This window comes from Piliocolobus tephrosceles, chromosome 8 (genome assembly GCF_002776525.5).
Source record: "Piliocolobus tephrosceles isolate RC106 chromosome 8, ASM277652v3, whole genome shotgun sequence".
NCBI classification, from domain to species: domain Eukaryota; kingdom Metazoa; phylum Chordata; class Mammalia; order Primates; family Cercopithecidae; genus Piliocolobus; species Piliocolobus tephrosceles.
In genome coordinates, this window is record NC_045441.1 from 125,047,683 (window position 1) to 125,061,280 (window position 13,598).

Sequence of the window (13,598 nt, forward strand, 5' to 3'; positions counted from 1 at the left end):
AAACGTATTTAACCAGATTTAAACTTTCTTTATAGAGCCCAATTCTTTTTTCTTTTTGAGACTGGGTCTCACTTTGTTGCCTAGACCAGAGTGCAGTGGTGCAATCACAGCTCACTCATTGTAGCCTCAAACCTCCCAAGCTCAAGCAATCCTCCCACCTCAGCCTCCCAAGTAGTTGGGTCTACAGGCACTTGCCACCATACCCAGCTAATTGTTTTTTAATTTTTTGCAGAGACTCAGTCTCCCTCTGTTGCCCAGGCTGGTCTCAAACTCCTGGGCTCAAGTGATGTTCCTTGCCTCAGCCTCCCAAAGTGCTGGGATTACAGGCGTGAGCCACTGCGCCGGTCCTAGATTCCAATTCTTAAAATGAGAACTTCAAACATTTTCTGTAAACACTTCCCCCTAAAGCCGCACATGGTCCCCATTTATACTTTAGTCAACAACGTGAAAGTTCTAAAACATAGCTTTTGCTGTAACTTAGTATCTGCACATATTTTTTTCTATCATTAAAAGTAAACTGCAGAATAGTCTTCTGGTGTTGACAAGATTACAACACAACCAAACTAATTTTGTATTTAATTTTGTTCAGTTTTAAGGTTCAAAGTAATCATCCTGAAAATTACACTCTAAAAAGGTGCTTGTAGCTGAGTTTGGAAATGCAGATCTCCAAGAAATGTGAGCCAATGAAAGGATCAAAGAGGTTTAACCACGACTTCATTTTCTTCAACCCCTCTGAAGATCCTGACGCTCTGGGATGTGTTGGCTATACCTTGTTCCCCATCAACCAGGAGCATTACTGAAGTTACGGTAAAACAATTAATGTCAGGAGACTGACACAAAAGCAAATCCTTTCAAAGACTGGTATAAGGTTTACTTCAATTAAATCTTTATGTTTTATTTTCCCTCCATTCATCTTTTTTTTCTAGAAGTGGGATATATTAATTTAGATTAACTAAATGTTTGCGTCAATCAAGCTTCTGGTATAGTTTTAGAGATGACTACAAAATGAAATTGATAGTAACTGAGAAAAATGCTGTGACACACTAGCTGTAGCACAATTCAAGTTTATTCCATTTGTTCTTGCAACACAAAACTTAAACACAGTATTATTTAGCATTCGGATGTACATGAACCAGGATACTTATGAGAAACCCAATTGTGTCAAAAGTATGACATTGTGGAAAAAATGAACTCAAATATATCAAAATGCACAAAGCACTAGTCTTCCTCCATTACTGCTTAGAAAGATATGATTGTTTCTCCATTTACAAAATAGAATCAGGACAATTTAAATTTTTTATATTTTGCATGCAAAACACTGCAATTGCTTATTTATGTAGGAGGGCACTCTCACCAGCTTCTTCTATACACAATTGAGTATACAATATTGCATGGAAGAAAACAGCAGCTCAATTGAAATATTAGAAAAAAAAACCCAATAGATACATATAGATTTAAAATCCAGTACTTGGGAAAAGAAATCAATGAATAAAAGGCCTACTTGTCTGCAGCTTCCACACACTGCACCTACCTACTACCTCTCTTCCATGCTTAACTGGGTTTAGAAAGGTGAGCTATGCGTAGAAGAACTACTTGGGATATTCAAGTGCTGTATTTGAACGATAAGCCTATAGATACCAGTCTGAAGCTGCAAGGGAGACTTTGTTAGTACACTACTATAAACAGGTAAACTACCTGTTTGTACTTGATATAGTGCATATGAAATGACTGATTTAATACAAAACTACAGAACATGCAAGATTTTTTCTGAGATGTTAAGTATTACTTCAGTGGAGAACAAAACTTACTTAACCTTTTGCTAATGCATGTAGTACCAGAAAGCAGACATGGTTTTAGTTTCCTTTACTCAAAATATGAACATTAAGTGTTGTGAATTTGTCTGCCAAGTGGTTCAGAAATACATTATAAATAACCTAGTTAAAAAAAGAAACTGTGAACCATCTTGGTCAGTCTATTCTATTCTATGTTTATATGTTATTTTCTCAAGCAATAGCTTCATAATTATGGGGTTTACAAAAAGGTTGAGAAAGAAGAGGGAAGGCAAAATAGCCTCTACTGCATTACAAGGAACATCAGGATAAACTGTACAAAGAATTACGAGGTTTCCATACCATGAATGTAGAAAGCAGACCAGGTTTAGGAAGGATAGGACAATGCACTCTCTGCAATAGCCAACTACAACAAAACACTTTGAAAGCAAAGGTGAAAATTATGTAAAGGGAAAAAATTCAAGCCTTTAAATAGCATTATGTCAAGAGGTGAAAACAAAGGTATCAAAACACCCTGTTGCACTACGTTGATAGTTATAGACTGATAGAGTGCCCTCCATTTTCAATGAGGATGTCTCCATATTTTAGTTCAGTGATGTAATAAAGTACTGATTACTGATTTTTAACCCAACTCTTAACAGGTTGCATTAAGACAGCAAAATTAGCCAAATACAACAAAGTATTTAAACCACTACTTTGTGATTGTTTTCTTGGATATAGGAAAATTACAGGGTTAGGCTAGTTGTAAGTGAAAAAGCCACAGGATTAAAAAAAGGGCTCATGGGGAAAGATACACACACACACCCACACCCACACACACCCACACGTCCAATCAGCAACTGATCAGTAAAACTTGTTATTAACCAGGGTGACTGTTCTTGGTAATAGTTTAACCCTGCTGTAGAATGCTACGTTGCCTTTAAAAATCAATTCAATTATTACCCACAATCTGAGTATCAGTCCCTAACCCACCCTCCCCTCTCTAAAAATTTGAGGTACATTCAATTATTGCATGACTTGGCTAAGAAAAAACTCTTAATATTTTTAGTAAGGTTATATGGATGGCAAGTCAAAGGAATCTTAACATTTTAAATGCAAGATACAAAATTTAAGCTTACATATTTTAATTAGCTGTACTGCTCATGAAATAAATATTTGGAAATATGTGTAAATATTTTCTGCAGGTCCTAAGAACACCATTTTAGGGCACTGTATTCTAAGAACAGAGAATACATTTTGGAGTTGTCACACTTTATGCGATGCATGATTTATAAAAGCAACAAAAATATATTATGCAGGTGGGTTGGCATATGTTCAGCAGAAGCCTATCAACAACTCTGGGAAACCTGGTTACAAGTATATTTTTGAAGGGATGGGGCTAAATTTGTCCAAACAGTAAATCTCACCCCAGTGATAGCTTTGGTGCAATAAGTAATCAGCATCCAAGATGGGTCTGAGAGAGGCATTCCAAAGAATGTTCCTTAATTCTCCATACATAACCGAGGTCCATTCAAACAGCAAATAAAGAAAATCCATAGGTACTAAGATAACTGTTCTCTCTTTATATGATACTAACAGGCTTATGGCTATGATTCTATTTTTAAATCCCCTTTTACTACCAGCAGGAGTTTGAAAGTGTTTCAATGCTATATAAAATGTATGAATCTAGAGGAGAAAAAAATATGCATACTGGAATGGTTTCTCCTTTAGACTTCCAAAACTTAAGATTTTATAAATAAAACTAGTCAGTTTTATCTAAAGAGACATGAAATCCATGTGAAAGGGGAGAGAAAATCCAAAGTTCAGTCATCCAGCAATTTAGGAGTGTGCCCCTCCTCACCTTAACTAAGCTTTCACATAAAGCTTAAAGTCACTGAGGAAAGATTTGGTCACCAACCTTACAGGCAGCGCTCTTAACTATGCCAGGAAATCCCCAGTAGAATGCATTCTTAAGGCAGAAGGCTAGAGCTAATTGCTTATCTCAGCACCCTAAGTTTACATCACAGCAGCCACTACTGTTTACACAGTTAGGGCTACCAAATATGTCGAGTTGGCCTTTGTAGAATCAGACCTTCAACACAATCAATTAATAAATTAGCTAGGGAGCTGAAAAGGTCAAATGATACTGGTATATTTTGTCTTTGCTCTCCCTTGGGTATAAGGTGTATTAGAAAGGGAAGAGGCTTACTTGATCAGGAATCCCAGTAAAAGCCTGATCATGGTTCTTTTTGCCCCTCCTCCAGAACACTTTTTTTTTTCCCCAGTAGTCTGATTTGTTATGAATTTCTCTCTCCCCTCACCCCTCTTAAAGTATTTAGCTGAAGAAGCTGGCAGATAGAGAGTGACAGACAGACAGGCAGCAGTGTGAGGCCACAGGAGAGTCATTCTTCCCAAGTTATCAGTCCATCCATCCATCACTGGAGAAGAGCTTTGATTGCCTGGTTGTCAGTGGCTTCAAAGGCAGTCAGTCCATCTGGGCCTTTCACAGTTTTATCAGCACCCTGGAAAAGAGAGGAAAGGGTCCTTATCATTCAATGAGCCCACAACTGGGGGAAGAGAATGTAAGACTAGATTGCATGGCACAGGTTAATGTTTACATCAAGAATTAAAAATTCTTTACTAGTGGAGACTATTCTACTGCAGAAAAACAAAAAAGCTGGCAATGTTATGGATTAATGTTGTAAAAACGCCCCATTATTTTTCAGGCACTAAGAATTGTAAGCTACAAAATGAACCCAGGCAATCACTGGCTTTTATTTATACTATCATATATTTATCTAATTAGGCTTTAAAAATAATATCCCTATGCACAGTATGAAACGGGGAAAAAGTAAATCACTTTGCTAAAGTATTTCTGTGACAAATTATTTTTTCTTATTTGAAACACTTTTTGTATATAATACTTAATGCACTCTACATCAAGAACATATACAGTATTGGTCATTTTACTTGTAAACACTTCGCAGTAAATGCCTGAGAGGCGGACTGTAAGAAGGTTCCCTGCGATATTGTAGGGAAATATTCAGTGCAGATACCAGACCGCTCTGAACGCTTAACCTGGAGAGTGCTGCCTTGGAACATTTTATCTGCAACACGGCATTCTGGTTTTGAGAGGGTGTATGTGCCCTTTTGTGCCTGTATGTTGTTTTATCTGTCTGCCCTTTCTGGATGAAAGCTCCATGGGGGCAGTAATTCACCACTGTACTCCCAGCACCTGGAAAAGTGCCTAGGTGCACGGTAGGTTAATCTGCTCCCAAACCAGGTCTGATTCTTGACTTCCAGAGACAACATCCTACCATCTGAGGGTTCTCTTCACCAGCTCTAGCTCCAGCCAGTACTTATTCACCACATACTCCGGCCAGTACTTATTCACTCCCCTTCCCAAATCTCACGCATTCTTCTGCTTGTTCCTGACGCCTACAGAATTGTTTAAACTTGGCATATATGGTCCTTTAGAGGCTAACACTGGTCAACTTTACCAGTCTCTTCTCCAGTTAACCTCTCCATGCTCTAATCCTACAGAATTTCCCACCAGTTCCTGCCGTGTGTCACGCCTTTATCCATGCGGGCTCTACATGGGATGCCTTACCCTTTTCTTTGGCAAATCCACCCATTCACTCAACAAATATTTACTGAATGTTTAATGTGCACATCCTGTGTAAAGGACTGGAGAATCAAAGAAAAATAAGACAAGAGTCTGCCAGTCTGGATGGTATGAGAGTCAGACAACTCAACCAACACAACACCGTGAGACGAGAGCAGTAACAGGGATGAGTGGCCCATAATCAGAACAGGACGTGGCAGGAGGGCGTTTTAAGGTAGAAAGTCTTCCGAGATGAGGTAAAAAGCCTGAGCTGACTGTTGACGAGGAGTACAGGCTAATTGGTTAGTAAACCAGGGAGGAGATGACATTCTAGGAAGTGTTAAATGATCACAAAGTCCTCCTCAGTATTATTATAAAAGTCTCTATTTCTTCATTTCTAAATCAATTTAACTGCTTCATGGAAGACATGGAATTCAGGGTCAAGTGGGAGAGACGTCAGTGCGTGAGAACTTCAATGCTATGAGTCCCGCCACGAGGGTTAAGGGACGACTGGGATAACTGTATTCAAAAAAGTTATTTCTTATTCATTTTGATGGCTGTTTTTATGACTAGCATTATAACTGTAATTCTGCACTAACAGTTACATATTATAGTGAACTTCTATTGCTTTTTAGCTACCGGAGTTTATTTCCCTCCATTTGATGGCAGCACCCTAATTTCATCTCGGGGAATCATTTGTCCCCTATTGTTTTTTAACATTTTAATTTTTAATTATCATGGGTACAGAACAGTTCTACATATTGATGGGGTATGTGATGTTGTGATACAGTCATACAATGTGTAATGATCAAATCAGGGCACTTACCACGTCTTTGTGTTAGAACATTCTAATTCCGCTCTTTTACTTATTTTAAAATACACAGTAAATTGTTAACGAGTGTAAAAAATAAGTTGTTAATAACAGTTAACAATTTACTGTAGCCCTGTTGTGCTACCAAATACTAGATCATGTTCATTGTAAGTGTATTTCTGTTCCCCTTACCCATTCCCAGTGTCCTCTATAGTCCTGGGATTATAAAATGGAGATGCTTATTTTCCTCACCAAATTTCAAAGATTTATTTAACTCAAGCGGAATACTCTCTCCTAAATTTTGAATCTTGACTGAAGAGATCAAAAGAGGGAATATAAGAAGTCAGAGCTCATTTGCGGGGCATCCCCTTCGATGAACCAGCTGAGAAGTTCCTGCTACCCAGAGCCCTGCAGTTGCCACAGCTCAGTCTCTTCTCAGCCTGGTTCCCAGCTTTTCCTGTTGATTCTGCAACCAGGCCAGTAGCTTTTCAAAAACTCCTTTTCTGCTTGTTGACTTATCTCTGCTATTTGCAACCAGAAGTATTTAGATAAAATATTTTTAAAATGTGCATGTCACCTTTTTCCTAATTATGATGCAAACTTAGAAAACTCCTAATTCTATAGGTTAGATACAAGTAATATTAACATCTTAGTCTTTCCTTCTACTCTTCTGTTCTAAATATGTATACATTATACTTGTTTAAAAAATGATCGAGTAATTTTAAGTAGAGTGACTATATTTATATCAGACAAAAGAAGCCTTAAGATAAAAAAAATTACTAGAGACAAAGAGGACATTTCATAATGATAAAAGGTTCACAATTCAAAAATGTAATTTAAAAATTCCATTTGTAGTAGCATCAAAAAGGATAAAATACTTAAGAATAAATTTAAGGCCAGGCAGAGTGGCTCACAGCTGTAATCCCAGCACTTTGGGAGGCCTATGCAGGTGGATCACCTGAGGCCAGGAGTTCCAGACCAGCCTGGCCAACATGGCAAAACCCCATCTCTACTAAAAACACAAAAATTAGCCTCATGTGGTGGCACACGCCTGTAATCGTAGCTACTCCGTAGGCTAAGGCATGAAAATCACTTGAACCCAGGAGGCGGAGGGTGCAGTAAGCACAGATGAGATCAAGACGCTGCACTCCAGCCTGGGCAACTAAGCAAGACTCAGTCTAAAACTAAACTAAACTAAACTAAACTGAACTGAACTGAACTGAACTAAAATAAACTAAACTAAACTAAAATAAAATATAAAATAAAATAAAATAAAGAATGAATTTAATAAAGTAAAACCAGTTGCTCTAAAAAAAAAAAAAGATGAACCAGTTTTGTCAATATAGGTAAGAATATTAAAACAACTTTTTTTGGTACTTGATGCAGTAACTGAAGAATTTAAGTATATTTGGCCCTATCGCTTCCTTGAAGAAACCATTTTTAAATTGTTTTTAATTATTTACATAACTTTAAACAATATACTCATGCTGATATTTGAGCTATAACTTTAGATTTTATCTTTTGACTTCCTGCTACATAGATAAGCCTTTAGCTCATCACTACCACCCTTCCCTAGACCCTCGCAACTTCTTATACTTAAAATATTTTGTTCTTTATAAATGTAAATGATATTTATTTAAACCTGTATTTCTTGTTCCATCAATTCTCATAAAGTAATTTTATAAGATACTTTCTCAACCTTCCCATCACTCCCTTCACCTCCTAATTTGACAGCTTTTCTATTTTGTCAAGATTAACTTTAATATTCTGGTATGTAAAAACTGTGTTTTTATCAATTCTTATAGTTAAAATAAGTGACGTTCAAATTATTTCTAGGTAAATGCTGCTCATGGCGGCACCTAGCAGACTAATATGACTAGTCATTTTCTCTCTGTTGTTCCAATACTGCAACCTGTGCAATCCTCACAAGTGACAGAATCAGAAGGTAACACTTACAGTAGCAGCCTGAGTTTTCCCCAGTCCCACAAACTTACGAATTAAAATGATTTGGCTCTGTGTCCCCACCCAAATCTCAAGTCTAACTGCAATTCCCAATGTTGGAGGTGGGGCCTGGTGGGAGGTGACTGGGTCACGGGTGCTAATGGTTTGGCGCCACCCCCTACCCTCCTAGTGCTGTCCTGTGATAGAGTTCTCATGAGATCTGGTTGCTTAAAAGTGTGTAGCACCTCCCCCTTCACACTGTCTCCTGCCACCATGAGAAGATACCACTGCTTCCCCTTTGCCTTCTGCCAGGATTGTAAGTTTCCTGAGGCCTCCCCAGCCACGCCTCCTGTACAGCCTGAGGAACTGTGAGTGAATTAAACCTCTTCTCTTCATAAATTACCCAGTCTCGGGTAGTTCTTTATAGCAGTGTGAGAACAGACTAATTCATGAACCAATTTGTTACTCTTAAGGTAAACTGCTACCACAGAGAGAACCTAAAACACAATGAATTGAACTAATTTATTTCTTGCTCATAAAACAGTCTCAGTGCTAAGCACACAGAGGTTGGCGGGTGGCTCTGTCCTTTAAGGTCATCTAAGGACCTAAGTTCCTTCCATTCTGTTGATCTTCCATGGGTACACTCCTCATCCGTATGGCTGGAGCTGGCTCATCCTACATCTGCTTTTAGCCTTCTAGATAAGGAGAAAAGTCCACAGCAAGTGGCTTCATATTTTGTAATGATTTGGAAGTGACACACATCATTTGTGCATATCCCTATTAGCCTAAAAGTGAGACACACAGCCATAATGAAAACTGCAAGGAAAGTTGAGACACAAGGACTACTTAGGCTGCCATGTGGACAACTACAACCTGGGGTTTTCTTTCTAAAGCACAAGGAAAAATCAGACATGGCAGACAATTTGTAACCTGACCTACACTGCTCTGAAAACACTTTGAAGTAAGTCACTAACATCCTCTAAATGCCAAGTCTAGTCAATATATATGGTATCTGAACAGTGATGATAGTCTTATTCCCAACTCATTATTGTCCTAACTCTGAAGACAGTATTATCTCCACATTCTCCTGCCTAGCCTGCCTCTCCCTCCTGCACCAACTCCTTCTACTCTCCCCTGCCTCCCTTTACTTTCTCTGGCTGTCCTTTATACAGGGTTCAGGTCTTTAACACTCTTCATAACTTGCTCAACATGCTCTTCCTAATCATCTCATCCATGTCCAACCTTTATGGTCCTCATTCTGAGGACTGGCTTTGAGACTTACCTATTTTAAGTTCCATAAATACCTTGAATTCAACCTCTCCCAAAAGGAATCTGTAATCTTTTCCTATAAACCTTGCTCCTTTTTCAATATTCTCTAACAAGGTGAAGAATACTACCATCTTCCAGAAGATGTGGAGGACAGTATGCAGTTCTTGTTTACTTAGTCTTCAGACCATACTATTAACATTTCCCATCTGTCCTTGGTTCTCCATTGCTACCATCACTTTTTTAGTTCAGGTATAAACATTTTGATGCAATGATTTATTTTATTTTATTTTATTTTTGAGATGGAGTCTTGCTCTGTCACCCAGGCTGGAGTGCAGTGGCACAATCTTGGCTCACTGCAACCTCCGCCTCCCGGGTTCAAGCAATTCTTCTGCCTCAGCCTCCTGAGTAGCTGGGATTACAAGCCTGTACCACCATACCTGGCTAATTTTTTTTTTTTTTTTGTATTTTTAGTAGAGATGGGGTTTCACTGTGTTAGCCAGGCTGGCCTTGATCTCCTGACCTTGCGATCCGCCCGCCTCGGCCTCCCAAGGTGCTGGGATTACAGGCGTGAGCCACTGTCCCCAGCCTTTTTTTTTTTTTTTTAAATTACACAACTGTAATTCAGACTGCACATGTTTGGGTGTTCTTTCTCAAATGCCAGTCTGATCATACTGTTCATAATACCCTAAAAGCCCTTAATGGCATTCTCATGAAATAGAATAAAGATAAATGACATGACACATGAAGGCAGAATCTGTTCCCTACCTACCTCTTTAGTCATAGGCCTTGCTAAATCCTTTCTACCTGTGTGGCTATGCCAAACAACGTGCTGTACTTTAATACGTCATGGTTTCTTTCTTGTCCCTGTGACTTTTCTCGTTGTTGCTTCTGCTTGGGATGGTGCCCCAATTCTCTACTGGACTCTTAGACACTAAGTTTCTAAGGTTCAGCTCAAGTTTCAACTGCTTTATGAAATTACAATTGTGGTACCTGGAGCTGTAACGACATTCTTATTCATAACACACTATCCCCTTAACTTCCTAAGACCACAACTGCCCTCTTCTTCAGGTCTTTACATATTGCATATAACTTTTGTCACAGCAACCACAATGCTTCAATGCACTGATTGTTTTACATATTTGTCTCCCTTTACCAGACTACGTTGAGGGCAGGAACAAGGCTTATTAGTCTTTGCAATCCCAAGGCCTTGCACAGGCCCAATAAGAAGTCATCAATAAATGTTTATTAAATGATACAGGCCGAGCACAGTGGCTCACACCTGTAATCTCGACACTTTCGGAGGCTGAGGTGGGCAGATCACCTGAGGTCAGGAGTTCGAGACCAGCCTGGTCAACATGGCGAAACCCCTTCTCTACAAAAAATACAAAAATGAGCCAGGCATGGTGGCAGGCACCTGTAATCCCAACTACTGGGGAGGCTGAGGCAGAAGAATCACTTGAACCCAGGAGGCAGAGGTTGCAGTGAGCCGAGATGGCGCCACTGTACTCCAGCCTGGGTGACAGAGCGAGACTCCATCACAAAACAAAACAAAACAAAACAAAAACGGATACAAATGGGAACTAAAAATATATGATAAGGAACTTGATAAAATAATTATAGTATTGAATCAGGCAGATTTAAAGATAGACTGCTGTGAATAGATCAACAAAGCATTTCCATTGTGAATAGGCTGCCTGCCTACTAGCACACTATACAACATACTCACTTATTTTCAGGTAATTTCAACATAGAAGTCCCTTTTGCTGACATCTGATTACAATCAGAACGAGGTTCATTCGCCTACATTTAGAGCATGATTCTGCTGATTTTTCTGAAGTTTTCTGGAGGAGAAAAAAGTTGCTATGGCCAAGTTACAGCGACCCAAACAGACAGGTTGTTTGTCATTCTAGGCAGTAAACATTTTTAAGATAATCAAGTATTATTTGATAGTGTGAGTTCAAACATGGAGGATGTTTAAAAAAACTTCAAGTCATGCTATCTCCACCCATAAATAATTTACAATCTAGCTGGAAAGATAAGATATCCCCACATGAAACAACAAGAACGTATCTTTACCTGCTTGTCACCTTTATCTACTTCTTACTTCAGATAGCCTAATTCCACTGTATATTATCAGTTGTTAGCATGTACAAATAGGCCAAGAGAACTAGACTAGTCACATTTTAAGGATGAAACTCTCAAACCCCTACAGAAGTTATCTGACGTTCTATTGACAAAAGGCTTTTGTCAAGGTTTTTGAAGATGCTGCTTATAGTTATACTGGTAAAATGACAGAATAACCAGCAGCTTTGTTTCCATGCAAAATTTATAAAATCAGGCAGAAAATTAGTGCGCACGTGCACGCACACACATATACATATCCAAGTGCTAACTGGATACACACACACACAGACCTCTCTCTCTCTGGAACCAAATATAAATACAGTCATCTATATATATAGTCATCCCTGTGTGTGTGAGGGGGATTGGTTCCTGACTCCCTCTTGGATACCCAAATCCCTTATACAAAACAGCTTAGGATTTGCATATAACATACACACATCCTCTTGTATATTTTAAATTATCTATAGATTACTTATAATACCTAATACAATGTAAATGCTATATAAATACAGTTGAACCTTGAACAACATGGGTTTGAACTGTGCAGGTCCAATTATAAGTAGATTTTTTTCAATAAAAGTTACGTGGAGTGTGCCTGCCTCTCCTGTCCCTCCTTCCACCTCTTCCTCCTCTGAGACAGCAAGACCAACCCCCAATTCCTCCTCCTCAAGCTACCTGAAGCAAAGAAAATGAGGATAAAGACAAAAGGTCTTTATGGTAACCCACTTCCACTTAATGAATAGTAAATGTATTTTGTCTTTGTAATGATTTTCTTAATAGTCTTTTCTCCAGCTTACTTTACTGTAACAATGCAGTATATAATACATACAAAAAATATGTGTTGACTGTTTATGTCATCCATATGCTTCTGGTCACCAGGAAGCTATTCGTTCTTTGGGAGTCAAAAATTCTATGTGGATTTTTGACTGTGCAGGGATTGGCAACCCTAAGCCCCTGCATTGTTCAAGGCTCACCTAGTTGTTACACTGTATTGCTTTTTAATTTATATTATTTTTAATTACTGTGCTATTAATTATTTTTCTGAATCTATTTTTGATCTGTGGTTGAATCCATGGATGCAAAACTATGGCTATGGAGGGCAAACTGTGTGTTATCTCTATATATGCATATGGATTTACCTATCTACATATACACATAAACACATACCCTTCCCCCTTGGAACATAACCAATTACTTCAGAAAATTTTCTTTAGCAAGCATGGTTTTGAATGGTCAATTCCCTTTGGAAAGAAAGCAATTTAGAATCAAATACAAAACGAATGTCTGCAAGGACTAAGACTGCAGTTGAGGATTAAAGGCAATTCAAGGAATATTTGCAATGTTTCTAGTTTAAGGTTTTATGACAGATACTTATCAGGTAAGGATTCCAGCAACCTTATGTTGATTTGAACTGATACAACGTGAATATAAAACTTTAAAAAACCATTGAAACAGCTTTACTGAGTTTAAGCTCTTTATCATTCCATAGAAGCATGCTGGCGTCCTCACTCAGAAATTTTTATTTCAAATACAGACTTTCTCAGTCAAAATAAAATCAGAAACAGAAAACAGAAAGGAGAGAAGGCCTACTGAAGACGGTCACACTAACAACAGTAACATCTGACAGGAGCTTGACATGACTATAGTAAGAAAGAAACCAAGATTGAGCCCGGCTAATGCTTAGCTAGTGTAAGGACAATTAACCAAAACTTCAACAGACCCCCTCGAGGGTTGGATGCTGGTGAGGCTTCAAGGAAATCACCATGCCGTTACTTGTTACTCTGCTTAAGAGAAAAGTATGTAATACCCTTAAGAAATTTTCTATCCAAAATAGTTATTTTTTACCCTTACAAAGGTTTCTTCCCCGCTCCCCCCCACTACAGTACTTGTTACTACCTGAAATAAAGTTACATTTATTTGTATACCTGTTTACTCTGTCTTCCATCTAGAAAATGAGGTGTCCAAGAGCAGAGGATGTGTTTACCTCGTTAACTCCTATATCCCCAGTATTTAAATGAATACAGTGTGTACTTCCTTTTGATATTAAATGTCTCATGAAGACTTCGAAAAATGTAAAGGA

At 38.4% G+C, this 13,598-nt stretch overlaps 2 protein-coding genes across 2 annotated transcripts in view; both read right to left on the reverse strand.

Annotated features, from left to right (window-relative positions):
- Positions 1-1,048: 1,048 nt before the first annotated feature.
- On the reverse strand, positions 1,049-3,256 carry LUZP6 (leucine zipper protein 6). The gene is made up of 2 exons (XM_023190098.2): positions 3,197-3,256; positions 1,049-1,744 (listed from the first exon to the last, which is right to left on the reverse strand). The coding sequence occupies exons 1-2, from the start codon at positions 3,254-3,256 to the stop codon at positions 1,562-1,564; spliced, it is 243 nt and encodes an 80-aa protein (XP_023045866.1). The 3' UTR covers positions 1,049-1,561.
- The window catches only part of MTPN (myotrophin), a 52,438-nt gene continuing 39,888 nt past the window's right edge, over positions 1,049-13,598 (reverse strand). Inside the window, exon 4 of the mRNA XM_023190039.2 lies at positions 1,049-4,291. Within this exon, the coding sequence (XP_023045807.1) occupies positions 4,205-4,291 (87 nt within the window). The 3' untranslated portion in view covers positions 1,049-4,204. The remainder of the gene's footprint in view (positions 4,292-13,598) is intronic.

Excerpts from the sequence above, each read along its gene's own strand:
- LUZP6 (XM_023190098.2), bottom strand. The coding sequence starts at position 3,256 with ATGCCTCTCTCAGACCCATCTTGGATGCTGATTACTTATTGCACCAAA. Across the intron at positions 1,745-3,196 it reads GCACCAAAGCTATCACTGGG|TTTTGTATTAAATCAGTCAT; the intron begins GTGAGATTTACT and ends CATGTTCTGTAG.